Source organism: Bipolaris victoriae (assembly GCF_000527765.1).
Source record: "Bipolaris victoriae FI3 unplaced genomic scaffold scaffold_59, whole genome shotgun sequence".
NCBI classification, from domain to species: Eukaryota; Fungi; Ascomycota; class Dothideomycetes; order Pleosporales; family Pleosporaceae; genus Bipolaris; species Bipolaris victoriae.
The window spans coordinates 144,442-170,461 of NW_014575333.1; the positions used below are offsets into that span (position 1 = coordinate 144,442).

The 26,020-nt window shown below is 49.7% G+C and overlaps 12 protein-coding genes across 12 annotated transcripts; 5 read left to right on the plus strand and 7 right to left on the minus strand.

Moving 5' to 3' along the window:
- Window positions 1–18: 18 nt before the first annotated feature.
- On the minus strand, window positions 19–2,112 carry COCVIDRAFT_103120 (hypothetical protein; the record flags this gene model as incomplete). Its single annotated transcript, XM_014699675.1, has 1 exon — window positions 19–2,112. The coding sequence occupies one exon, from the start codon at window positions 2,110–2,112 to the stop codon at window positions 19–21; it is 2,094 nt and encodes a 697-aa protein (XP_014555161.1).
- A 512-nt stretch (window positions 2,113–2,624) lies between these two features.
- On the minus strand, window positions 2,625–4,413 carry COCVIDRAFT_39083 (hypothetical protein; the record flags this gene model as incomplete). Its single annotated transcript, XM_014699676.1, has 4 exons — window positions 2,625–3,582; window positions 3,635–3,791; window positions 3,843–4,262; window positions 4,323–4,413. The coding sequence occupies 4 exons, from the start codon at window positions 4,411–4,413 to the stop codon at window positions 2,625–2,627; spliced, it is 1,626 nt and encodes a 541-aa protein (XP_014555162.1).
- Window positions 4,414–4,511: 98 nt separating this feature from the next.
- COCVIDRAFT_103048 (hypothetical protein) lies at window positions 4,512–4,811 on the minus strand (the record flags this gene model as incomplete). The annotated part of the gene is made up of 1 exon (XM_014699677.1): window positions 4,512–4,811. One exon carries the CDS (start codon window positions 4,809–4,811, stop codon window positions 4,512–4,514), a length of 300 nt encoding a protein of 99 aa, XP_014555163.1.
- A 189-nt stretch (window positions 4,812–5,000) lies between these two features.
- COCVIDRAFT_103080 (hypothetical protein) lies at window positions 5,001–7,196 on the plus strand (the record flags this gene model as incomplete). The annotated part of the gene is made up of 1 exon (XM_014699678.1): window positions 5,001–7,196. One exon carries the CDS (start codon window positions 5,001–5,003, stop codon window positions 7,194–7,196), a length of 2,196 nt encoding a protein of 731 aa, XP_014555164.1.
- A 274-nt stretch (window positions 7,197–7,470) lies between these two features.
- Window positions 7,471–9,107, minus strand: COCVIDRAFT_39085 (hypothetical protein; the record flags this gene model as incomplete). Its single annotated transcript, XM_014699679.1, has 2 exons — window positions 7,471–8,774; window positions 8,837–9,107. The coding sequence occupies 2 exons, from the start codon at window positions 9,105–9,107 to the stop codon at window positions 7,471–7,473; spliced, it is 1,575 nt and encodes a 524-aa protein (XP_014555165.1).
- Window positions 9,108–9,655: 548 nt separating this feature from the next.
- Window positions 9,656–9,949, minus strand: COCVIDRAFT_103200 (hypothetical protein; the record flags this gene model as incomplete). Its single annotated transcript, XM_014699680.1, has 1 exon — window positions 9,656–9,949. A coding segment is annotated over one exon (294 nt), but the record flags the coding sequence as incomplete, so codon positions are not given.
- A 1,704-nt stretch (window positions 9,950–11,653) lies between these two features.
- COCVIDRAFT_17296 (hypothetical protein) lies at window positions 11,654–12,475 on the plus strand (the record flags this gene model as incomplete). The annotated part of the gene is made up of 1 exon (XM_014699617.1): window positions 11,654–12,475. The coding sequence occupies one exon, from the start codon at window positions 11,654–11,656 to the stop codon at window positions 12,473–12,475; it is 822 nt and encodes a 273-aa protein (XP_014555103.1).
- Window positions 12,476–12,575: 100 nt separating this feature from the next.
- Window positions 12,576–13,238, minus strand: COCVIDRAFT_103201 (hypothetical protein; the record flags this gene model as incomplete). Its single annotated transcript, XM_014699681.1, has 1 exon — window positions 12,576–13,238. The coding sequence occupies one exon, from the start codon at window positions 13,236–13,238 to the stop codon at window positions 12,576–12,578; it is 663 nt and encodes a 220-aa protein (XP_014555167.1).
- Window positions 13,239–17,033: 3,795 nt separating this feature from the next.
- COCVIDRAFT_17297 (hypothetical protein) lies at window positions 17,034–17,777 on the plus strand (the record flags this gene model as incomplete). Its single annotated transcript, XM_014699618.1, has 1 exon — window positions 17,034–17,777. The coding sequence occupies one exon, from the start codon at window positions 17,034–17,036 to the stop codon at window positions 17,775–17,777; it is 744 nt and encodes a 247-aa protein (XP_014555104.1).
- Window positions 17,778–18,698: 921 nt separating this feature from the next.
- Window positions 18,699–20,519, minus strand: COCVIDRAFT_27936 (hypothetical protein; the record flags this gene model as incomplete). Its single annotated transcript, XM_014699682.1, has 6 exons — window positions 18,699–19,449; window positions 19,506–19,595; window positions 19,644–19,769; window positions 19,821–19,927; window positions 19,977–20,155; window positions 20,204–20,519. 6 exons carry the CDS (start codon window positions 20,517–20,519, stop codon window positions 18,699–18,701), a joined length of 1,569 nt encoding a protein of 522 aa, XP_014555168.1.
- A 2,375-nt stretch (window positions 20,520–22,894) lies between these two features.
- Window positions 22,895–24,283, plus strand: COCVIDRAFT_103232 (hypothetical protein; the record flags this gene model as incomplete). Its single annotated transcript, XM_014699683.1, has 1 exon — window positions 22,895–24,283. The coding sequence occupies one exon, from the start codon at window positions 22,895–22,897 to the stop codon at window positions 24,281–24,283; it is 1,389 nt and encodes a 462-aa protein (XP_014555169.1).
- Window positions 24,284–24,663: 380 nt separating this feature from the next.
- Window positions 24,664–25,908, plus strand: COCVIDRAFT_103173 (hypothetical protein; the record flags this gene model as incomplete). Its single annotated transcript, XM_014699684.1, has 1 exon — window positions 24,664–25,908. The coding sequence occupies one exon, from the start codon at window positions 24,664–24,666 to the stop codon at window positions 25,906–25,908; it is 1,245 nt and encodes a 414-aa protein (XP_014555170.1).
- Between the last annotated feature and the right edge of the window lie 112 nt (window positions 25,909–26,020).

Here is a 26,020-nt window from a genome sequence, read left to right on the forward strand (position 1 = left end):
AGTCCATCTTGTGCTCCGTTATGCGCCATGGAACTCGCCTTCCGTCAGCGCTTGGAACCACGAGTGCTCGTCCATGCTGTTTCCATCAAGAGGCGTGCCTCTAGTGCTGTCACGGACCTCGGCCCCGGCGAGCGCTAAATCAGGAGGCGTAGATCGAACTGTATCCAAATGAGCAAGGCCCGCTGCCGCAGAAGTCGCACCTCTCGTCACCAGCAGACCGGCTGTCTTTGCACCGCGAGTATCGAAATCTTCAGCCACTTTGTTTACCAATGCGACAGTCGAATTGTTGAGCAACGTCAGTGCAGACCCGAGAAAATCTGCTGATTTACTCGACAAGCGCAGCATCCACTTGTATTCATCTAGCTTCTTTCGGTACTGGGTTGCTTCGTCCTCAGTATTGGATGTCACCCACAAGAGAGATATGAATGAACCGATGAGGACAAAGCTGTACTTTGACGCAGAGTACCAGAATGATTGGTGGTGCTCAGGCCGCAGGGACTGAACAAATCTCATGGCCGAAGTGAGTCGTGTTTGTGCTGCTTGCCGGCAGATGAAGCACAGCTCTGCATCATCTGCCGACGACAAAGAGCGGATGATACGCCGATGTAACGTCATTTCGACGGCATAATAGCCGAGGTGAAGATAGCCTACACTAGAAAGTTTTCTCGCAGCAATGTCTTGCATTTTGAGGGTTGGCGGCATGTCGGCATACCATTGACGCAGGGCAAGCTGCAGCGGCTTTGCAGTGTCGAGAAGCGAGCGCACGCCTTCACTCGCATGGCAAGCAAACTCGCGTTCAGCCTTGATCGTGTAAAAGGTTGTTAGGATGCTTGCCAGAATCTTTGTGAGCTCGACCATGTAGCAGAATAAGATGCGACCTTTCTCCACCTCTGTGCTTCCGTCTTCGTCGTCTTCATCTGCGGCATTTTCAGGGAAGTCACATTCGTTGAGTGGTTGCGCCTCCCAGTCTGATGGTGTGATGTGCGAGGGTCTGCCATGGATGAGAGAGCCCCATTTGTCCTGCATGTATATAGCCCACGCCAGGCGCTTTCGAAGCCCCCGCTCCCAGCCTGGAATGTGCCATTCTGTGCAGTCGAGGTGGAGACCCATGTCTTGAGCAAGGCCAACAAGTTGCGTCGTCATCGCCCAGCTATTCCCCTCGTGTCGCTGGAGAAGCAGTAAACCTGCCTGTATGGTCGAGAGCTTGGGCCGATGGATAATATTACAATACGATCTCATGGCTAGCTCCTCGAGATAAGACACATCCGGTTTCGGTAGTGAGGCCAACTCACTCGAATACGACCACCAGTCCAGGGCTAGGAGATAGACTGCAGCAAGAAGAGGTGGCGAAAACTCCCTGTGCGTGCGTGCATACTTTTCTAGGAAGACCTTCTTATGCAAGATAGGAAAGCTAGGGTGGACAATTCGGAAGTATAGGTGGATCAAAGGGGATCCGTGAGGTGCGACAGATATTTCTATCGCATCTAGATCTGGGATATCATGCTGGTGGTTGAGTGAGCCGACATCGGGCAATGTGATGAATGTTGTGGCGCCTATATCCTCCACTCGCCTCAACGTAGATAGTCCAGCAGACGAACCAGGATTTTGAAGGCCTTGAGTTGGTTCATATGCAAGTAGGTATTTTTCATACTCTGAGGTAGACCCAAGAAGGCGGCTGTGCCTACCAGTCTGCAAGCCCAGTGTCTTCTTCAGGAGTGAGGGACCACGAAGGTTCGCGTAATCGTCTATTGGTGGATCCTGACGGATCGTCGCGGGCGCATTGTGAGGTGATGTAGACGCAGCAGTACTGCTCCTGCGACTGTTTGGTGAATATGCCAATGGATTTGGGATAGGTTCGCTGAGCTCTGGGCTGGCGTTGATCGTTAGTGCTCGTCGTTTTCGCGGTGGCGGGTTCTCGTTGAATGTGCATTCCTGGTGGTGAAAGCGACACAGAAGGCAGGGTTGATGATCATCTGGTTTCTCGCATCGTGACTTGCGCCGACGACAAGGGTCGCATGGGCGTCGTGATCTTGCTTTGGGAGCGTTTTGGGAGTTGATTGCTTGCGGGAAGAATTGGCTTGGTGCGAAAATCTCATCCGGGATAATTTCCATGACTGCTGGTAAAGATTTGGGGTATACAGCCTTCTGTGCGATAGATGGAATCCGATGGCATTGGCGATCCTAGTCTGCGGTTGATATTGTTGCTGTGACTGATTCATATCCGGTCAAGCAAAGCCTGGTGGCTTGTTTTGGTGCTCCCCAATACGCTACGAACATAGTTCATTAAAACAACCTTGATTCTTGGTGCATGTCGGATCTAACTATCCACCGTCGTAGTGAAGACCATTGAGCCAGTGGTCGTCTGCTTGACCATCAACGATGAGAGTGAACTAATTGAGAGGTCGTTGAGGCACGCGATAAGAAGCGGGAAAAGCCAAGCCAACCAGAGCGCCGATCGAGCAGGGATTGATCAGCTATATCATTAAGAGCAATGTCAACTTCATGGTGGCCAAAGACATGGGCATTGCAAAAACGATAACATAGGAACAAAATTTTCTTTGATGCGGCCTCATTTTTCCACAAGGACGAAACTATTCCTGGCGTAGATTTCTAGTAATAATTATTTAAACTACTTGCTTTACTTCCTTCGCTTTCGCAACCGTTGTTTCCTTGGTTGAGACTTCTTCGCCTTCGAGAACAGACGATGCGACATCTTCGAGCTGTGGGGGGTATACAGCGAACTCAGCCAGTGAATTTGTCGGCACAGAAATGTACGTACAAATCACATAGTGTGTGGAGGTCGAGAGGCAAATTCCAAAGGCCCACGCGAATGTGTAAATCTTCCATGCCCCACTGATTTCAAGTGTACCATCGATGCTTTTCGCAAAGCCCGGCAAGAGGGGCGCGACACCCGTAAGAAAAGACACCCAGGCTCTCCAGTTCCAGCCATAATCATACCAGTAGATACCATGAGAGGTGTATAGCTGATCGACGTCGAGCTTACTCTTCTTGACAAGGTAGTAATCGCTGATCATTGTGCCTGCAAGAGGTCCCATGAGGCAGGAGTAGCCGCTGAGGAAGGCAAGTAAACCTGACGCATTCCTGACAATATTCCAAGGCGTGCAGGCAATGGAAAAGATTGATAGAAAGACGGTAGCCCTGAAATTGTTGATATATTTGGGCATCATACCTGATACGTCATTTGAGAATGGATAGGTACCCGCTGCAATCTGGTTGCCGATGGTTGCAAGGAGGAAGCTGGCAGATACGAAAAATTTTGCTGCCCGGGAGTCGAACTTGGCAATGACATTTGGCATGTACCACTCGAACTCGCCCCATATATATGAATGGGCGTCAGTGACGAATATCGGTGTCAATGCTCCAAGCGTTCCAATTATGGGAAGAGCAAGGAATTGATGGTTGCCAGCCATCCGGTTTTTGGAGAACCTGCCAAAATCCGGCATGTTGGTTGCCAACGAAGAGAAGAGTCCGATGACAGCGTTGAGTCCTTTTAGCACTGAGTAGGCGGTATTCATGTACGTTGAAGTCAATTTCATTTCTCCCTTGATGAGCGGTCCGCCACTGACAAACACATTAGTATATTACGCTGCTTCGGATTTCAAAGGGACCTCACCCTTTTGTGATTGTAACAGCCCATATAAACAATGCCAAAAACGTCGGGGGAACTACGATGCTCTTGATCCAAAACAGAACACGCAACTTGGAAATTTTCATGAGCGCTAGCCCAGTTTGTAGGAACCAATACAAGAACAGGCAAAGCAACCCAGCAGCTAATATTTCATTAGAAATTGGTTACCCTGTCAGCAATCATAGTAACTTACAATCAATCCCAGCACTCTCAGGCAGGTGATTCGGAAAAGTGATGAAACTCGGCCATATGGCTTCGATGCACCGCTGGAGGTAGTTGCTAGCTTGGACTGTGAGGATAGCAGTCCAGATCATGGCAACGAAAGATCGAATAGCAATGGCTGGGATTGAGCCATACATTCCAAAAACACTGCGAACAATGACTGGAAAGGAAACAGCGTACGTAGCACCCATCTTAGCAGTGAGGGTGATGACCACGCTACAGATGGCAAAGCCGAAAAAGACAATCGGTATTGTTTCTCTAGCTGTGAATCCCAGAGCCATGACACTACTGACAGTCGAAATCAGGGGAGGAGCTAGCATATCCGCACACCAGTATGCCCAGTAATCCAGAGCGCCCCAGGTGCGCTGTTCCGGAGGGATTGGATCCATATCTTTTATAGAGTAGACCATCAGTATCGTTGCAAGCCAGGAAGTCTCGAGAGGCTACGCACCTTGATTCGACCAGCGTGAGCCATACTTTCCACTCTTGAACGGAACCCTCAGATGGAGGTGAGGTGCAAGCCTGGCCTTGAGTACTGACATGATCGCGTATGTTCGAGTGTGAAGAACAAAATCCAAACACCAAAACTCTTGGTCAGACTCATCTATCAGCCATAGATTTAATACCAAAGACAACTTGGCTAGAGCATGGCGCCCGTATCAAGACCGCTTCCGCGGACATCCACATTGGAGGGTCCATCTTGACAACCCATGTCTATCAAGATAGGAAATCTCGGCACCAGGAAACATGGGCGGGAATTTGTATGATTTTCGATAGAGCCATGTCGATATGAGCCGTAGAGTGAGAAGCCAGGTTTCTCTTGACTTGGGCATCCACGAGGGGAGCTTATCAGAATATGCACTAAACTAAATTGGGGTTCGCACTGTTCTGATAAGACCCCAGAGTTGTCGCGCCGCCGCCCGCCGTAGGCCCGCTGCATACTCCGCTTTCGGGCAGTTCGCAGACGACAATCTTTATTCAGCATGGGTTGAATGCTAAAGATGTAGCACCTTGCTGCAAGCTTGGGGCACTTTTATTACCATCATCCATTCAGCTAATTCTGAACATTTCGTCTCTCTCCTTGAATGTTATCTTGACCATTTCAAGTGAACGCCTACACTCAGACACCATGGCAAAGACAAATACGAAACCCAACATGATCTCTTTTGAAGCAAAGCCATACGCTTTTTCCTTTCCCTTGGACCACACTGCATTGCTCATAATAGATATGCAGCGCGACTTCCTACTTCCCCAAGGATTCGGTGAGATCCAGGGTGGAAACTTGGAAGCGGTTCAAGTTTCCATTGAGCCCACCAAACGACTCCTTGACGCATGTCGAAGCGCAGGCATGGCCGTTTTTCATACACGCGAAGGACATAAACCGGACCTCTCAGACTGCCCCTCATCAAAGCTCGTTAGGCAAGAAGCAGCCCCTGGCAATACCCAGCACAAACTAGTCATTGGCGACAAGGGGGAACTGGGTCGCCTGTTGACCAGAGGGGAATACGGCCACGATATTATTGATGAATTGAAGCCGCTACCTGGCGAGGTGATCATCGATAAACCTGGCAAAGGCTCATTCTGGAACACGCCCATCCTACATCAGCTCAAAGCGCGGGCCATCACACATTTGATTGTTTCGGGCGTCACTACAGAATGCTGCTTCGCTACAACCATTCGAGAAGCAAACGACCGCGGCTTCGAATGCTGCGGCATCGAAGAAGCAACCAGTGGATATAATGATGCATGCTTTAAGAAGCCAACATTAGACATGATTCACTGGTCGCAAGGCCTCTTCGGCTTCATCGGCAGTCTACAGCCCCTCGTTGAGGCTCTTGAGCCTTTCTCCACAAAGCAGATTCAACTTGGATCTACGCCTCCTCAAACGCCGCCCGAATTCGATGGCGACCTCACAATATCCAGTCTACAACGAGCCTACAGGAACGGTCTTTCACCCCTGACTGTCGTTGAGGCAGTCTACCGTAAAATCGAAGCATACAAAAAGATCGACCCAGCCGTATGGATCCACATCCAACCCCTCGAATCCGCTCTGGAAGCTGCTCGAGACCTAATCACCAAATTCCCCGACCGAACCGCCCTCCCCCCTCTCTTTGGCATCCCCTTCAGTGTCAAAGACAGCATCGACATCGCAGGTCTCCCCACCACAACCGCCTGCCCGCCTCTTGCCCACATCCCCTCCACCTCGGCCGTCGTCTACGAAAAAGTCATTTCCCAGGGCGCCCTCTTTATTGGCAAAACGAACCTCGACCAACTCGCCACAGGCCTAGTCGGCTGCCGCAGTCCCTACGGCATCCCCCACTCCATCTACCACCCCTCGTACATAAGCGGCGGCTCCAGCAGCGGCAGCGCCGTCTCCGTAGCCGCCAACCTCGTTTCCTTCTCTCTCGCCACCGACACCGCAGGCTCCGGGCGCGTCCCCGCAGGTCTAAACGGCATCGTAGGTTTCAAACCCACACGCGGCACCATCTCCTTCCGCGGCATAACACCCGCCTGTCTCTCCCTCGACTGCATAGCCCTCGCTACAAAAACCATCCCAGACGCCCGTACGCTCTGGCAAGTGCTAGAAAGTTACGACCCCCTAGACCCTTACTCGAAACCAGCCCTACTAGCGTTTGAACGCCACATCAACAGCACCGGCCCCCAATCCTCAACCTTCAAATTCGGAATCCCGCCCCAAGAAGCCCTCGCCGTTTGCTCCGCCCCTACACGCCGTCTCTTCAACGCCACAGTATCGAAATTGCAATCCCTCGGCGGCATCCTCACCCCGATACCCTGGTCCCCCTTCCAAAAAGCAGGCAATCTACTCTACGAAGGCACCTTTGTCTCCGAGCGCCTCGCCTCTCTCCCCAACGACTTTCTCGAGAAAAATCGGGAGAGATTGCATCCAGTCACCGCACAGCTAATGGATGCCGTCACGCAAAGAAAGAGCACGGCCGTAGATGCATATCGCGATTTACAAGCCAAAACACTGTATACGCGCCAGGCAGAAGACGTGTTTGCGTATGCGGCCCATGGAATTGATGTCCTTGTTGTGCCGACGACGCCGACGCATTGGCGCATTGACGAAGTACTGGAGGATCCGATTGCCAAGAATAGCGTGTTGGGCGAGTTTACGCATTGTGGGAATGTGTTGGATTTGTGTGGCGTTGCGGTGCCGGCGGGGACGTATCCGGTTGGGGAATTGAGTGGAAAGGAGGAAGATGAGGGTGTGTTGCCGTTTAGTGTGACGTTTTTGAGTGGATCGAGGTTGGATGCTGAGATGTTGGAGATTGCGAGGCGGTTTGAGGAGAGCATGTGTGGGTAGAGAGGAACATGGTAAAATCAGTAGTCACTTGAAATCACATGTCATAAAAGGGTGGGACGGAAAGTGTGAACCAGTATCGTAGTATCATAGACTATCAACTGCGACCATGCACAGGATCAATGTTATGCACAAGAGAAGAATAAGGCCGAAACAACAAAGACCAAGTGCGCTGCACTAGAGACCCCAACGCCACATGTATACCAAGCAAAAAAACGCCATCCTTCATGTACGCTTATTTCATTCAACATTGATTGTGTCGTCATCCATGTGCATCTTAAATCAACAGAGCAACAGCAGCAAAGAGGGCACAAATGAAGCCGAGCGTTGAGCCACCCTGAATCCTGCTGCCAGCACTGTCTCCATGGATGCCGAGAATCTCTGCTTGCCTGGAGAATGTAACGTTCTGCGGGATCGTCTCGTTCAGGCACTGTCCGTTGACAATGTCGAGACCCATCAAGTCATTTGGCTCGCGGAAGAACATGTAGCTGCGGCTGTTCAAGCCCTTGAAGCCCTCGGTGTTGTAGGGGAACCACATCTTGTCGTCAGTGGCTGACGTGTTGCGCAAGAAGATGCATTGAACCTGATTGGGGTAATCGTGAGCCATCTTAGGGTAGGCCTTCATGACATCGCTGTTTGAGGTGTCGGCGACAAGAACGAACTTGCGCTGAGGGAATGTCTCGAAAACCTTGGTGAGGAGGTATTGACGGATGGAGAGTGTGGCCTCGATGTCGGAGAAGTTGAGCGGGCGAGTATCGAAGGACCCTCCTGGGTAGGTCTTGTAGATAAAGTCCATGTAGAGACGAGTAGCTTGCTCAGGTGTGGTGGTTAGGTAGTGGAAGTGCGTGTTGTTGGGAAGAGTACGCGACCAGTTGGCATAGATTTCGGGCATGTTCAACCAGGGAGTAAAGGGGCGGGCGAAGCTGTTGAGAAGACCTTCCTTGGGTTCGTAGATCTTGGTTACACGCAGAATGTCGTCAATATCCGAGATGAAGGTGATACCCTGAGGGGGGACGAGGAAGGCAGTGGCATTGCCGCTGTCGGTGCCATTGGTATGAACGTTGAGGCGCTGAACGTTGTTGGTCTGGTTACCGGGTGTGAGGCCATTCAGTTGGATGGGTACGAAGACGTCAAAGTCGCCCAGTTCGGTAGTCTCGTAGGGAAGGGTAAGGGACTGGGTTCCGCCAGGTGCCTGGACCGAGTTACCGCCACCGGGCTCACCGTCGGCACCTTGCATGGGCGAGGGCTCAAGGCTCATGGAAACATTCTGGTCGCCTTGCTGGACAATGAAGATGGAGCGGGTGAGGTTGCGTGCCTGTTCCTGCTCGTTCTGAGGCAGCTTGTCGATGCTTGTGTCGATCAAAAAGACATTGGCCAGATCATCGACCTTTTTCTGATCGATATCTGGGAACTTGTAGACATTGCCGTGGAAGCGGACGTTCCAGCCTTGGTCGGTCCAGTTCGCATATGGAGGGATATTGAGGACTTGAGTGGGCTTCGAAGCTAGGTCATCGTCGCCAATGTCGAGAGACTTGAGGACTTGGGAGCCAGTGGGGAGGCCTTCGAACCAAGCAGGAATGCCTGGGGAAGAAGTGTCAGCATAAGCTTTACTAGCGCGCTCTACCCCTGAAAGATTTGCTTACCATCAGTGAAGAAGCTGGGCAGGTCTGTACCCAGCACACTGCCTAGGGACTGCGCATAGCCCCCGACGCCGCTCTTGATGTCGTCGATAATGTCTCTCTGCACGTAGCTCATCCGGCTGTCGAATCGGACCGCGGCTGGAGTGACGAGTGGCTCACGGACCTCAACCACCTTTGCTGGGACAGCCGTGGGTTCTGGAATTGCAACTGCACCGGCGAGACCGACAGTCGCAGCCAGTTGCAGCGCGTGCTGCCATGTACGTTGTTGGACCATGGTGGTGTTGCAATGATGGCAGCGAGTGGAACCAAGGAGGCGAAGACGTGCTACTCTTGTTCAAGAAAAGAATGGCAGGCTGAAGAAGACAAGGGAATGCGAGGGCAGGAAGACAGAGGCCCGCAAGAAATACGTAGCAATCGCAAGCCACAGCCACACTAACACGCCTACTGTAGTGTAGTGTTGAGTGATGGACAGCAGCAGGTTTACTTATACAAAAAGCCTGGGTTGCGTGTCGCTGCAGGTACGGGCGCCATGATGTCACTCAGCGTGGCTTGGACCCGGTCTGGCCAGTGTTTGATCGCGTCTCGTCCATCTGCGCCTCCCTTCCGCACTCCAGCGTCAGGTAGAGTATGGTGCAAGCTCTGCCGATCCCCATCCTTACCGCGGCATCTTGGTTGCAATTGCATGATGCGAAGACTGCGCACGGAACTGCTGCACCTCGAGTGGCTGTGTCGATTGTGTCAATCATGCCGACGAGCCGCCCCAAGTTCCATCTGCGATTACCGAACCATCGATCTATACTACTACTGCTTTCAATAATCTCCTCAGATCGAAGTCCTAGTCTTAGGGCGGTTGAGCATCCTCCAGAGGACTTCTCTCCTTGAGCTCTCGCTGGCCTCGGCAGTTACCCTGTGTTTCGTCCAACGCAGGTTTCCCCCCGACCAGGTCACGTTTGACTGTACGCATCGATTCATGTTTCCCTTAGTCTGGATCATCCAAGCTTCAAGGCAACTTGGCGTTGCGGGTCTGGATAAAGCTTGGCGTGCTTTTTGCAGGAAAGCTGGGGGTGGGGTGTAAATGCGTCGAGTGTATGCATTGCTGCCATGAACGTTGCATTGTACTTGGCTTGCTCATGTGGCCAGTTGTTCTCAATATCGTGTTTGAGAGCCCAATAGTTTCAAATCAACAGTCGCGTGTATGGTTGTGTTTCATTCTAGAAGCTCAGTTGACGTGTGAACTAAACTGTTGTAAGTTTTAGTTCACCGGACTGCTGCGGGCTTCCGTCTACAGTACAGTCGTAGAAAAGCATTGGGTTGATTGACTGTATCTGAAACACGATTCTAGGCATACTGCTAAATCTCTTCGTGAAGACGGATAGGATAGATTACAGATTATAGCTGCTCGTCTCATCAGTTTCCCCAGCTGCTGTTTAAATACTATGCTAAGCTTCTCGACCCTTTTTCTCATGGATACCAATGACCCACACTGCAGAGATGCGGGTCTCGGGAATCCTGAGTCCACATCTTGTCCGAATGCACTGCTTTGTCCCTGCATACCAGTAGCATGAACATGCCGTTACAGCCGCAGCCTCGGTGATACTATGGCATATTGAAACAATTCGCACCGTTACCTGCTTGGATGCCCAGATGCTATTTTAAGGCGGTTGCACGCTGCTTGGCAGATAGCGGGGTATAGTAGAGAGGGGCGCACGTGGTTCGTTGCGATAAAACGGCTTGAAAAAAAAGTAAATATGTATACCTTGCTTGTATCGTCCTGAGAAAGTAGGATTAGAAGATTACCCACAGCAGATGCATTGAGGCTGAACCCAATTCGCGTAAGACGAGTCATGGTACGACTTCCGCCCAACCTCCATCACAACCTCCAGTAACGCGTCAAGACGTGTTCAGCTTTACCTTGACAAAAATCTCATTGCTTCCTAGCGGGAATTACAGCCCTGGAAAACACTGCATGTGACATGAGTAGATTACCCACAACGCAGTGGATACACCGCCAGGAACCAACAAGCCGCATCCTCATTGCTGGGAACAAGGCGTCCCGTCATGACGTTGCAACCCGCATTTTTCTTTATTGCTCCAACTGCGACTTTTCCCGACCCAAACAAAAAGCGAGCCGAGTCTGCAGACGACGACTCGAGTCCAAGGCGCTTCTTTAGGGCGGGGTTTAAACTGAAGGGCAAGAAAAAATGGGATATTGTCTAGGTCTGCCTCTGACGAATGAGATGGTGTTGCTGTACTCCACTTGTTGCCGCCTTGCCGTAACGAACCCCTTGTCAATAAAATCGCTTCCTTGGTGCAGAATCTTGGATTACCGTTGTCACTTTTCCAAGAATCTGCAAACACGAAGAGGGTTTTGGAACTGAAGGGCGGATTTCAATGAGTGCGCAACTCGCTCTTCTTCGAGTTACAGACAATTGCGGGTGTCTATTCAGATGGCATAGATCTGGTGAATGCGCAACAAATAACAAGTTGAGTCGATTGACAATTGTCCTCGTATACTAGCGTACCTTTGATTAGATCGTGCAAGTTGCACGCGTGATACTCGTTGTTGGCTAGCTCTGGAAGGAAAAAGCAGTCTAACGAACCCTGTCAGTACTGCATGTGAGGGCTGCAGTCGCGGTACTAGTATATAGATTCAGGGCCGCCCTCGCCTCTCCCTAGCCGTTGGACCAACCCACTGTCCTTCGCTCAGGTGTCCGTTCTTTTACCCTCGCCATTCATTGCCAGTTGTGGTATTCGTCAATCGTTCAGCACTACATCGTGCAATACCCATAATCAGTCATAATCCACCACCACAACGTCAACATGACCCTGAAATACCTGTCCCTCGCTCTTGCCGCCGTGGCTGCTGCATCGCCTTTTGAAGGATTCCAAAAAGACGACGAGGCTTCCTACAAGGCCTGCAAGCCTCAAGGCGCAACAACCGAGACACCTCCTTCAGTCGGACCCGACCTTAGCTCGCTCTACACCAATGTCGTGGCCTCAGTAAAAGGCATCTCATTTGAGCCGCGTTCTATAAACGAGCGCGCAGAGGGCTTCGCTTGCCACCCCAGCCTCGACTGCGTGAACCTCCAGACCCTCAACATCCCAATGTGCTACGATAAATTCACAACCAACTTTCAGTTTCCAGACGGCTCTTACGGCACCATCGCAACAGGAGATTACCACTCTGGCGGCACGGATGTAAACCTGATTAGCGGTAACTACACCAAGGACGGACATAGCGCGAACATCTACTCTGGCAACGAGGCAGAGAGACCAAACACATCGACCATGTCGATTCCACCGCAGTTCACTGGCACGGGTGTTGGCGGTGCCATTCCTGTGTCAGAACTGGGCTCGATTGTTGTATTCACTACTACGCTCCCTCCAGTTACCTATACAGCACCAACAACAGTCGCTGAGTCTGTTGCTACGGCGACTGTGGGCGGACAGCAGATTGAGACTACGATTCCTGCTACAACCATCACCCAAGCTACGACCATTGCTGGAAGGACAGCCGTTGTGACGGAGACGAGGACAGATGCTCAGCCTACAAAGACTGGAGCTGCAGGACATGTCGGTGTTGATGCTACCGCCTCATTTGGAATATCTATTCTCGGTGCTCTCATGTACGCTTTGATCTAGTCTGATTAATCTTCAGACGAGGCGTTTAGCACACCCACACCATATGTACACTTATATAGCGACGCTTCTGACGTATATACACACCACCTAATGAACACCCTTACAATCCCTCCAACACCCCCCTAATCCTCCCAACCTCCTCCCCATCCACTTCCTCCCCCTCCCCCGTCACAGCCGCAGAATGCACCCACGGCACCCCCGTCCCCTTGACAACCGCAACATTCCCACTCCTGACACCTCCCCCAGCAATAATCTCTATCCTATCCCCAAACACCTCCTGCAACCCACGTATCCTCTCCACCCCCTCCACCGCGCTCTTCTCCCCACCACTCGTCAACAACCGCTTAAACCCACACCTCACCACCGCCTCAACCCCCTCCTCTAAATCCCTCACCGCATCAATCGCCCGATGAAACGTACACGCCCTCGGCTCCGCCAATCGCACAAGCCGCTTGCACCTCTCCTCATCCACTCTCCCTTCTTTATCTAGAATCCCGAATACGAATCCATCAGCCAGATCTTTTAGGCTGGCGATTTCGGATTCCATAGTGCTATATTCGGAGGCGGTGTAGATGAAGTCGCCGCCGCGGGGTCGGATCATGACAGTTATGGGTAGGCGGGTTGCGCTGCGGACGTGGGAGAGCGTGGAGAGGGAGGGAGTGATGCCGCCGAAGGGGTACGAGGTGCAGAGTTCGATGCGTGAGGCGCCGGATTGGAAGGCGAGTATGGCGGAGGGGGCGGTGAAGGCGGCGATTTCGAGCATTGGGTGGTGGTTGTTGTTGTGGTGGTGGTGCTGTTTGGGGAAAGAGAGAGGGCGGGGTAGATTTGGAGAGGTGCGGGGGTGGTGGGGGTGAAATAGGATTGTGGGTATGGAATAGGTAACTCTAATAGCCCGGCTAGGGGTGCTGAAGGGGGAGTGCACATTAAGCTTCATTTCCTCTATCTATCTATTACTCGATAGTCTTTATCTTAAAGTCGTAAGGACTTTTCTCATTGCATTCTCATTGCATAGATTCTGCTTCCTCGGGCTTTCCCAATGCTAATCCTATTTGGATTAAGACTTCTCGACTTCTTCCGACCTATTCACCACCGCGCAATGCATTGCGGTATACCAGCAAGTCAAGTTCCTCTCGTTTCTCTCCTGTTCTTCGAAACTCTCTTTTACGACTGCAATCGTGTCGTCGAGGATGGGAGGGGAACTTATGATAATTCTTCTTCTGTTTAGTTCAAGGTATAATCTAACATATAATTAGTTGTATTTCGAATTTAGCGTTAGAACAGTCTTTCAAAGCGTGTTGTGTGCTTAATCTAAGGAATACTTAAAGTTAAGAGCTTAACTCTCTAGCCCTCTCACAATCAAAAAAATTCGATTTCTAAAAAGATTTCATTATTAGAACTAATCCACTCTTCACTTCTAGGATGCAGAAAGAAGTTTTCATGTTTAGTACCGAAGACGCTTTCTCAATTTCTCTTTGATTAACTACTGCTATTAATTTTCCTAACTAAAAATCTAAAATGAAGCCACTTTATATAGCCCGCCTGGAAATTAGACGCTATTCATCTTACCTACTAACAAAGAGGGGTAAGGAAGGCCAAAAATGATTAAGTTCTTCATCGTTGGGTTAGTACTAGCTACCAACCCTCCTAAGTATTCTACTAAAGGCTCTGGCTGTGTGCGAGACAGCGAACGAGACAAAAAGAAGAAAAGTATGGGAGTTCTACCAGTCGAAGCGAACGTGCTAAGAGCTATGGTCTCCGTTAGTAAAACTATCGTCAACGGAAGCGTGAAGTATTACGTGGCCTACCATTAGACAATGGGCCTTTGCGACATGCCCCTCATTTCAAGTGACATGATATTCTATTTCTCCGAGATCTGGAGCAACATTTCCCACAACGCCCAAATTAAACAGCGCTAAAAGTTCCCAGAAGTTGCTGGCAGCCACAATTCAGCGGGAACTAAGAAAGAGAGTGAAGAGCCAACGAAGCGGAGAAGGGCGAGGTGGCCGTTGTTAACCCCAGCAACAGGAAGCTGCCTAACCCCCTCACAGTCACCAGGCTAGTCGCTGAATCCAACGCTATCTTCATGAAGTATTGCATCTGGAAGATGACAGACGACCTGAAAGCTGCTAAGGCGATAAGAGATACGTTGATCAAGCTCGCACCGAGACTCATTCAACAACCAAGCAACGAAGGAACGGCAGCGTTCTGCGAATTCACCAAGATCTTCTCGAAAGAAGACGCTGAGAGGTTCGTCTAAGAAGTGAAGGTATGGCTACTACTGCTGTATTACCTACTGCCTATCGTTTGGTGATACCAAAATCCATCCTTGAGCGACATTAGCTCCCATCTCATTATCGATATTCACGCTATCATAAAGAAGAACGACATGGACAGAGAATTCCCTTATCATAACATTCCTCTCTTCCTACAGATGGTTTATGACCGCGCAACCCATGGATGGAAGCCACAACAGCTCGAATGTGTCACGCGTTAGATCCTACACGACATAGATGTCATGAACAGATTTTACTATTAACTTATGGTGAGGTTTTAAATAGCTTTGGTAAAGAAATATTAGAAGTTAAAGTGTTATCTAGGACTCATGGCTGGTGTGAAAAAGTTATTAGGTGAAGCCCTGGCTAATATTGGCTTCGTTTGGTACCTCGATGTCTTTTACTGCAGCAATAGTTTGAGCGATGAGGAAGTCGCGGTGTAGTAGATATACTTGGTTGTTGCTAGAAGAGAAGCGGAAGGTAACAGGATAACGGCATAAGCTAGTCCTTCTTAATAGGCCTTAGAGACTGCGGAAGTCGCGCCAAATATAAGAGAATATAAGATTTATATAGAGTTGTGGGAGGTTAGCCTTGGATAGTAACTATCTATATCTTGAAGATCCTGTGGGAATTAGCTTCAAGGTCGTGGGAAAGCCTGATTGGCATCCAACTATCGAATTTAATCCTTTCATCTCCTCCAAGTGTGCTACTCATGTCGAACTCGACATAGAGCTTAGTTAGTGCCTCGAAGTGGAGAATGCGGGCATTGAATGCCTCCGTAAAGAGGAGCAAGCCTAGTGGCTGGTCGAAAGCGAAAAGTGTACATGGTGTGAACAAACTCAGCACCTCGTAGGCCATTTCTGCCACGTGAGTGATGGTGTTTCCGAAAAGTTCACTCCTCTCGGCGTCGGTGACGTGGTCAATATAGAAGAAGTGGACGGTGTTTATATCGCTGATGCCACCCTCGTCTACTATTCTCTCAGCCCGCTCGACTTTAGTCTTTTTGGAGAAGACTGATATCTCGTATAGCCTGTTCCGTATCCCGGCAGGGAATCCATCGTGGCGTGGACCAGTCTCGGGAAGGTCAATCTTCCCACATTTTCACGGGAACTCTAATCCATCATTAGATACATCATCTTTGCATCCACAAAAGTGGCGTTATACCTGGCGAGTTAGGCATTAGAGGGCAACTGTGAGGAAAGCGAGCAGGCACGAGGAGTGCCTTCCACAACAAACAAGGTAAACAAACACTCCTGCATGTAACACCCCGCACTCTCCAACCACCTTCTCACTCTTCCACTTCCATTTTAATGCATAAACCGACAAAATCTAGCCTTCGACTTTGATCTTGCCTGTACTCTACTATTTGCTGTAAGCATCACTCTGACTCTTCTCCTTCCATACCCCGCCAGAAACTTATCTTTACTCCAGTTGCCGGTGCTGCTTGCACTATATCTCTCGCTGCAAGCATCACCAACACAAACACATCTCAATACCGCATCGAGACACCATGGCTTCAACAGGAACGAAGCTGCAACCACTTACCTATGGACATAACGCCACTTCGAGCGGAGATTAGAAACTTCATCCGCACTAATCTCGTAGAAAACGAGGGGGTCAGTACCAGAATGCATCCAAAAATTATTGCGCATACCGAGAATGTCACATGTATCTTGTTAAGCCTACACAACCCACAATACCTAATTACATTCAAGAACATGCGAACTGTTTCCAACCTCACGTGGACGTCTCTTGTTTTGTGGAACTTGTGGTGATGAAGGAGGTTGCTATTGAACATGTGCTTTCTTATCACCTGTATTTGTCTCTTGTACTTCTCTTCGAGCTACTTCTCCTTATGCAACGAATTAGTTCTACAATTTAGAATTTGGTAAATGTATAGATACGAAGAACAAAAACCAAAAACTGAAGTAAAATCGATGTCGCGCATGATAACCATGTTTAGTGAGGACTTGCCATGGTTCGCACGTTTTCTCGAGTTTTAGTCGGCAAATTTCTGTGTTCACAGTCGCTACCATTCAACCACTCACCGGCGGTGCATTTGATTATAAACCTCCAGAAGAAGCATCTTTATTCTGTTGCAGCATTCTTCAACTTTAGTTCTACTACATATTTGTGCATAGGAATAATGCGATGCGACTCTTTACTATTTAGCAATGATAGCTTCTCATAACTTGACATGCATCAACACGTTATTTCACGAGGAGAAAGACATAGCCGTTGTGATTTCTCAACCCCAATTTTAACACACATACTTCTCGCACAACATGGTTTCCTCGAGCGAATCGCCTTTCTCACGTGGATTGAACAGCTACCCAGACCCGTGGTGTGCAGTGTGTTCAAACGCCCTGACCGATCCTTCTGGTGTGAAGGATATAAACCACCACTTCAAAAACGAAGCTAACCCCCAAAATGGAGTCATCCCTGCCCTCAAGCGTAGTATCGACTTCTTCTGCCAAGCGGATGGAACCTACAGGACGCCTATTGTGAAACCGTTTAGACCCGACCCATCGACTTGGCCTTCAACACAACCATACCCAGAAGACTGGTCATCTTCCAACACAGAATGCTTAATAGCATGGCCTGGCCTTTCAACTTTTTCACCCGCGCTACAAGGCCCTATTGAACCACCAACTTCTAAATATCGACTGAAAAACCAAGAAAAGGAGGAACCGTACGAGAAACTTGGCAGCGCTGCATTACTAGAAGGCAGCGTACCCTACTTTGGCACCAGATACGGAGAATACAGTCGCGAAATTGATACCAATGCCGTATGTCGCTTCTTCGACAAAAATCGCATGGGTAGACAACAATGTGCGAAAGAAGACACACGACTAATTTTCTCCTCCGTCTTAGTACCACCGTCCACTCGGCAAGCCGCCGCTCCATCCCGTCAGCCCGACTCACCACCCATGGTCTGTGCATATCCTGCACCACCACAACCTGTGACACCATCCGCTCCAAGATACGAAACCTACAGCCACGAACTCGCCAGCCGCCCCCTTTCCTAACTCACAACTCTGCCATTCCTTCCGCGCCACACCCCCTGACGCATGAATTTTGGCGCGCTGCATAGAGGTCCCGACCGGATGGTTGTAACGACGAGAGATGAGCAAAGGGAAAGGGAAAAAAAAAGACTCTTTTTTTCCCGTCAACGACCATTGTGGCTTGTCTGAGCAACATTCGCGTCGCGAAAACGGAGCCTGGACATGCAAACGACCGTTTTGTTATCCAGGTAAACAGGCCGAGTAGTATTTGTGAAGCCTCCGTGTATGAGACATCTCGTCGACTTTCCACATATCGAAAAAAGAAGGGTGGTGAAGGAGTGAACTGCGTGGGTTTAGTTTACAAAGGGAAGGATTTGTTTCTATACTTTACTTGCCATGTCATGTGCACATGTCGATCTTTTAGATCGCTATCACAGTGGGTACTCTTTTTTCTACGACTGCCAAGAGAGGTATGCGTACCGGCTGATCAACATTGGAAGCGTGACAAATTCTAGAACGCGCCCCGCATGGTAGCAAAACACATGTCGAAACCGCATCCACAGGTGGATCTGGTGTTGTCCTTGGCGAGTACAATGAGAGAACTTGCCTTGGGCTTCTAGAATCAGGGCTTTGGGCGATGGCGATGGCGATAGTTTGCGCATGTGGACCAATAGTGGTAATAAAATACATTATGATTATAATTATGACGAACAATTTAGTTTTGGGTTTTCCGTCATCTTTCCAGAAGCTGGGGAACGAGGAAAAGGGGCAGCAAAATACGTAGATGATGGTAGCCAGGATGATCAAGTTCAACAACATGAACAGGAAAAGTAATTGCATTATCATTCAAGGGTATTATCCTAACTAAGAAGGGGAGGCAGGTAAAAGGTAAAAAAAAACAATGGGGGGCGTTGATCGAAACAGCAGTCATGGGAGACGTGGTGTTCAGAGAGCGCTATGAAGCTTGCCTGCGAGCTCCACATACCTAGGCCAGGTATTTGTGAAAACAAGGTACTTGATGCTGTCATATGCAGCGTCGAAAATTTCGTCTGTAAATTCACTCGGTACTATGCTCTTTGTACTCGAGGTGGATGATGATGTCGTGTCGCTTTGGATACTTGTCGGGCGGCTGAACGTGTCTTCCCACGGGCACACGACGTTTTCCCTGAAGACGGGTGATTGAACATCATCAGGCGTTTTGCAGCGCGGCATATATGGATCGAATTCTACTTCTGCGAAGACGGCTTGCAGCGTCTTGAAGATCTTGTATTCGATGTTGATGGCCATCTCGGCGGTAAACGGGTTGACGAGCGTGAAGAAGATGAGGGATGCTTCGTTGAACATTTGGCGGCGTTGCGCTGTAGTGACGACCTTTAGCACAGCCCATTTTCTCCTAAAGTTGCGCACTTCGCGCAGGAAGATACAGTTCTCGGCTGTAAATTCGCGGGCTGCGGCCCAGGCAATGAGAGGCTCAATGCTGTGTTCGATACTAAATTCCAGCGCTTGCATAGATACTTTGGTTCTGGCAGATTTGTCGAGGCTCTCAATTGGCGACTTTTCGATCAGAATGGGCCGTGAAGATTTGAAAGAATCGGTTTCGGAGATTGAAGAGCGACGGTAAGGCTGCATCTTCAGTGCGTCACGGAGAGGAATGATGATCAAGACTTGTTGGCAAACTATCAGTGATGGTATGAACCTATTTGGTAGAGTTAGTGTCAAGATCAAAGCACTATGGGCAAACCCGAAACTTACCATCCAGCTGGCGCGAAGAATCTATTGACGCTTGTAGCGATCTCCATGTTTGAGTATGTAAAGGCAATCCAGAGTGGCGTTCCTGGTAGGCTACAGAGTGTAAGTGATTTGAGTAAGGAGTAGGGAAACTAAACATACCCAGCAATGATGGCAAGTCTTGTTTGCCAGGCCCACGAATGAACATCCCTGATATCGCGAATCTTCCAAAGAATCCAAGGACCCACAAGCATCGTCCAGAATAGCTGAACGAAAATCGATGGAATCCTGCACTATGATTAGTTCAGCCGTCCATCTTTTCGCAAACACGTCACATACCATTCACCCCCTCGACGGCACTTGTGGAAGTCTGTAGCCATTCCAAAGAAGCCGTAGGACGCATGAAAACGGCGCGAACCGAAGAACAATATAATGGCAGGAATAAACTGTACCGGTTAGCGCAAAATATATGTGATTTAAGCAAGCAGCTCTTACTGAAATTGCTAATCCAGCCAAGGTACCAAAGTACACCTTCTTTGCGGCATCAAGATCGCGCCACGCTTCGTATAGCCCACGGGGGGTGTATGAGATGCGCTTCTTGCGCGCTCCTTCAAGGAAGTTGCGCGTCAACCGATTCTGCCTCTCATAGACTGTGAGAACCTTTGCATTGCAAGCTATGAAGCGTTAGTAAAGGCTTATGGCTGTAAGCTAAAGTTACTCACCCTGGAAGAATGCCATGCCAGATGGAAGGAAGACAGACATGATCCAGAATTCGGCTGAGCATGGAAAGAAGCCATTCCAAGGATATACAAAGAGGACAATACTGAGATACACATGGAGCATGCAAACTGCTGCGAAAAGCACTTTGATGTTTCGGAGTTGTATGCAGAATGCATCACGTCGTCGATATAAAAAGTAGAGTTCTGCAGATAGTATGATGGTGTAGAATATGGCGAAGACCATGTAGCCTATCCCAAGGGCGTCCATGTTCATTCTCCTCTCGCCATCTAGCGCTCGTGGGCGCATGACGGCTGCCATGACGACCAGGCTGTAGGGGTGCTGAGTAAGTGTGATAGTTTCGACTGAATAGTTTCGACTGATAGTGAGCGAGGTATGAAGATTTGAAGACTCGGATCCCCCCTCTTACTTAATGGAACGAATGTGGAGACGTGTTGCTCAGAGAACTGATTTCAACAGGTACCGAGTACACGGCCCAAGTCATGCAACGGGCCGCAGGGTGAAGAAAGCGACATACGACTGCAGAAGGCGGGAAGGCGGTAGAAGGACTGAGTTTGACGCGCACATGGGCCTGTTCTGGCTAAGAGGGCCAGAGGGATGTGTTTGGACATGGCTCAGTGGCCTCAGTCACAAGCGCTTACTCGAAACTGGTAAAGACGGATGCTGCTCAGCCAGAACGATTGTATGTTGTTGGTGTAACAGAAGGGATGCGCATCCGCTGCATGAAGAGACGTGCAAACGCTGCATGCCGGTAATTGTCACAAGGCCCAACGTGCGAAGAGAGGCTGCTACCTTGTCCTATTGCTACCGCTGCAAGAAGAGACAAGGCTAATTGGAACCGCTGGATGCATTGGTCAGCTTGCGGTATCTGTATATTTTGAAAACAGCAAGATGATTGGACGGAAATGTTGAGCATGGTGCACCTGAGTGTGTGGCTCTCGTTTGTCTTGGATCATCGCGTCCCAGTTCAGACGTCGGAGGTTTCAAGAAGCTCCAGGAACCCCAGGAACCACTGTCGACTATCACCCCCGCACTGCGTCTACCGTTTAACGGGCTCGGATGCATCGTTGCACTACTGGATTTCGCCGCTTTGACCTAAGCTACAGGTAATCCGAAATCCTCTCGCTAGGAACTCCTCTGTTCAACAAGCGTGCTGTTAATATTGGCCGACATCACCCCGAACATCACCACGGCATCCATGGCACACTGCATCGCCGTATGCGCTAACAGTCACGACTTCAGCAACCTACATAGCACTTATTGATGCAAATCGGCTTTTATTGTACGGAATATCTATGCCGCTCAGTAGTTTCAGTTTCGATTGTACCTCTCTCTCCATTAACCGGCAGAAAGTCTGACATTCATGCGTTCGTTGACCCTTCGCAATTCCGGAACATTGAAAACACAACTCTACGTCAAGTTGGGTTCAAAACTCCTGTCAGTCTTGAGATGGTTTCAAGTCCGGTCTGATGGGAATCTGACGGAATTCTTCTCGCCGAGATGTCATCGCGTCTGTCAAAACCGTCATTGGACGTGGCATCCTCGTTGGGACTTCACCTGCCTTTTCAGGCCGTGCAGAGGATTGTGGCGATCCCTGAACACTGAGGCATACTACATTTCAGATGGCTATAGGTGTTCGGTTCAAAGAACCGTGTTGTGTGACAAGGTGTTCAATGACGCTGTACTACAAATGGAACCACGCCGGTTGGCTCAAACCTCTTGAGTGACTTGAGATAGTTATGCCTTTCGCAGGAAGGTCACATCTTCAGATCTTTCCCGCACATGTAACGATGGTTGCCTGAACATCGATGCAGCAACGTTCAGGGGACTGATAAGATATGCACCCACCCTGAATGTATATTCACATATGCGGGGTTATGAAAGTCTTGCTCAACTTTGTGCAACCCTCGAAGCCAGTCAATCTTGAATTATGATATGAGCACATAATACCCTACGGCTTGCTGCATATACCCGTCAATCCGCGTTTCGCCCACGAACTGCGTGACATAGACGAAGTGATTGTATGATCTCTTAACGAAGATTAATAATGGATTCGAGACAGCCATGTACGGTAGCATCAGCAAACTTATTGTACCGTCCAATGGGACCTAACTAGTCGTGTATACGCAATTCCATTCGATGCATGGGAATCTGTGGAGAAAAGCGAGTCACACTCTTCCGCCAATGTCGTACGTCAAATGCAACTACACAGAAGTGATAATCAAGATGACTTGACATAGCTGGGTCAGGGGTCTTCTTTCTACCGTCACTTCGTGCTGAGATTGTGATTAAGAACAGATTGGAGTGCTCAATCCCGCACCTATTTGACTTGGCTGAGCGACTCGACAGACACACATTATCAATACGTTTAGGATTAGGGACTGCTGTTAGTATCTTCAACAAGGCAGCTATAGAAGAGCCCATTACTAATACATGCACCCCTCTTGGAAATGCGATCCTGTCCTCCAACTTCGACCATGGTTAGACGGTGACAAGACCACATCAACCACAGTTGAGAAAATGCATAGCAATAAACATTTGCATCTGTAGCTGTCTATGAATAATATATACCCGGTAACTCCCTTCCAAGCCTCTCAGAACACACACACAATCTCCAAGATAGTCACATATCCAACATACCTAATATATTCCACCAAACCCACGTGACTCCTAAAATGTCTTCATCACAGCCTTACAGACTATTTTCACCACACCCTTCCAAACTACCTGGCTCCTATATTCGGAATCGCCTCCCCTCCACCAAATTCCTCACTAAACAGAATTCACGCAAAAATCTAGCCCAGGCATGGTCCGCACGTCGAAAATGGATCCTCCTGACCGTCATCTCATCCTGCCAAACTAGCATAGCCTTCACCGCAGCCAGTTACTACAACGCCGTTCCCTCACTAAACACACACTTTGGCGTCAAAAATTCTCAACTAGGAATGGCAGCGTTCTCGATCTCGCAAGCGGTCGGATGCAGGCTCTGGCGCCCATTTTCAGACGACATGGGTCGTAAGTCAGTCACGCAGGCCTCACTTGGTCTGACCAATATGTCCGTTCTGATGTGCGCTTTGTCAAAGAGCTTTGGTGGAGTCATTGGAGGGAGGATTGTTGGAGGGCTATCTTCAGCTGGGTGCGACGTAAATATGAGAATCATCCAGGATATGTTTGACGAGGACGAGCAGTTCTGCGCCGTCTTGTGGGCATCTCTCTTTATCTGTCTTGGCACTGTCCTTGCTGGCGTTGCTGGAGGCGCGGTTCAACAGTTCCTTGACTGGCGATGTACCTTTTGGCTTCAGCTCATTCTTGGGGTAGCTACACAGTTGCTCCACTGGCTGTTTACGGAAGAGATGCGGGCGTCGGTTCTGCTGGATCGTGAAGCGAAAAGGCAAAGAGAGAAGGGCAGCACGAATGTCTATGGACCCAATTACGATAAAGTCTGGATGGAAATATTTCCATTTCACAAATGGGTCATGGCGATGTTCCAGCCATACGAGATGATCACCTCCGAGCCTATCATCCTACTCTTCGCTCTGCTGAGCGGCTACATCGATACCCTCATCTTTTCCTACTTTGAGAGGTACAGCTATATCCTCAAGCAGTGGTCTTTTACACCTACGAGCATTTCCTTCATTCTTATCGCATTGGCGACCTCGTGTGTGTTGGGTTACTTTAGCTTCTTCCCTTTTGTCGGTAACCGCAAGGCGCGACGCACTAAAGGCGAAAATCTGGTTCCCAAGACTCGCCTCGATCGTCCTCTGTACTACATCATCTACCTTCCGCACGGTCTAATCATTTGCGCTTTTCTCATAACAGGACCGCCGCTCCACTGGTTTGGTGTAGTTGTCGCGTCTGTTCTGATTGGAATCGCCAACATCTGGTTGTGTGTAGCTTTGCTGTTTCATTTTGTATACCGGTACATGTCCCGTACTTTAGGGGCCCGCAAGTCCGCATCAAATCCAAATTTGCAGGATATTCAAAAGCCAGAAGTTGCAGTGCCAATGAAAGGAGGACTTTGGGATGAAGCAGTGCTGTACATAGTCGGATTGTTAGGATACTAGGGCGGTTCGGGCATTTCAATGAGCGCAGGCGCAGATAACCAGCATGTATATACATGATCCAGACGATTAGAAAAATCTAAAATGATCATTTCCTTGAACATAACCGACCAGAGAACGATTTTAGTGTGTTTCCGATGCTTGTGGATATAGTGTACGTCATGGTAACATAAGCGACGTCCCTATCGAGCTTCCGACAACTTCCAACCTTACACCATCTAGGATACAACATCATGTCATTGACTGTAATGCAAGAATCTATCCTTGTGTGGATCTTTGTAGTCTCTGAGCTTAAAATGTAGTCTACGCACTGCTGAACTCACGGCTCAAATCTAACAATCTCTCATTTCATCTCCGCATTTCACACAGTTCCACGCACAACTATGACCCAGGCAAAACCCAAGAACATCGTCATCGTAGGAGGCTCACTAGGCGGTCTCATGGCTGGAGTTGCATTGAAGCGTCTGAGAAAAGACCTCAACATCCGCATCTTCGAGCGCAACCCAACGCCCCTTCTCCAAGACCAAGGCGCAGGTGTTGTAGCCGGCCGAGAAGTGCAAAAGTTCTTCGAAACCCATGACCGGACCAATACACCACTAACAGTCCCAAGCCACCAGCGGCAATATCTCGACAAACAAGGCAAAATAATCAGCCGCCACGACCAAGACCAACACATGACAAGCTGGGACCTCCTCTACCACCTCCTCCGCACAAACTACGACGGCACAAAAACCGACTACGCTGCAGTCCCCACCCCAGAACCCGGCGAAGGAAGCACATCCTACAAATACGGCTGCACAGTCACAAGCGTAGACGTCTCATCCCCAGACTTGTCCACCCCCGTCCAAATATCCTACACCCACACCTCCGGCAAATCGCACACCACCCCCGCAGACCTCGTCCTCGCCGCCGACGGCCCCAGCTCCCAAATCCGCACTTCCTACTTCTCCTCCACCACACGAACCTACGCCGGCTACATAGCCTGGCGCGGCACCCTACCCGAGTCCTCTCTCTCAGCTACAACCCACTCCCTCTTCACTAACACCTTCACCTTCTTCCATGCCCCTGGTACCCAAATCCTCGCTTACACGATTCCCGGTGCACATGGCACTACGGAACCAGGAAGCAGATTGTTAAATTGGGTCTGGTACGTTAATGCTCCTGAAGATTCGACTGAGCATGAGGAAGTGATGACGGATGTACATGGGAAGAAACATCATATCACGCTTCCTCCTGGCGGTATCAATCTGGGGGTTTGGGAACGTCAGAAGAAGAGGGCCAAAGAGATGTTGCCGCCGCAGTTTGCGGAGGTGGTACGTGGAACGGAGGTTCCATTTGTGCAGGCGATTACAGATGTGATTGCGCCGGCGGCGGTGTTGGAGGGAGGAAGAGTGCTGTTGCTGGGTGATGCGCTTGCAGGGTTTCGGCCGCATACGGCGGCGAGTACGAATCAGGCGGCGCTGGATGCTATGGCGCTGGCTGGGGCGGTGGAGCGCTTGTTGGGAGGGAAGATGGAGGCGCTGGAGGAGTGGGAGGCGGAGGTTATGCGGTATGCGGTTGAGATGCAGCGACGGGGGGTGGAGATGGGGGATAAGAGTCAGTTTGGGGAGCATGAGATGCAGAGATAGAGAAGATGTTGTTTGGTCTAGTTTGGGATATTTTTGTACAGTAAATAGACACATTTACATGGAATGATGATCCCAGACTCCTCCTGTGCGTTAAGATGAATAGCAGTGGTTA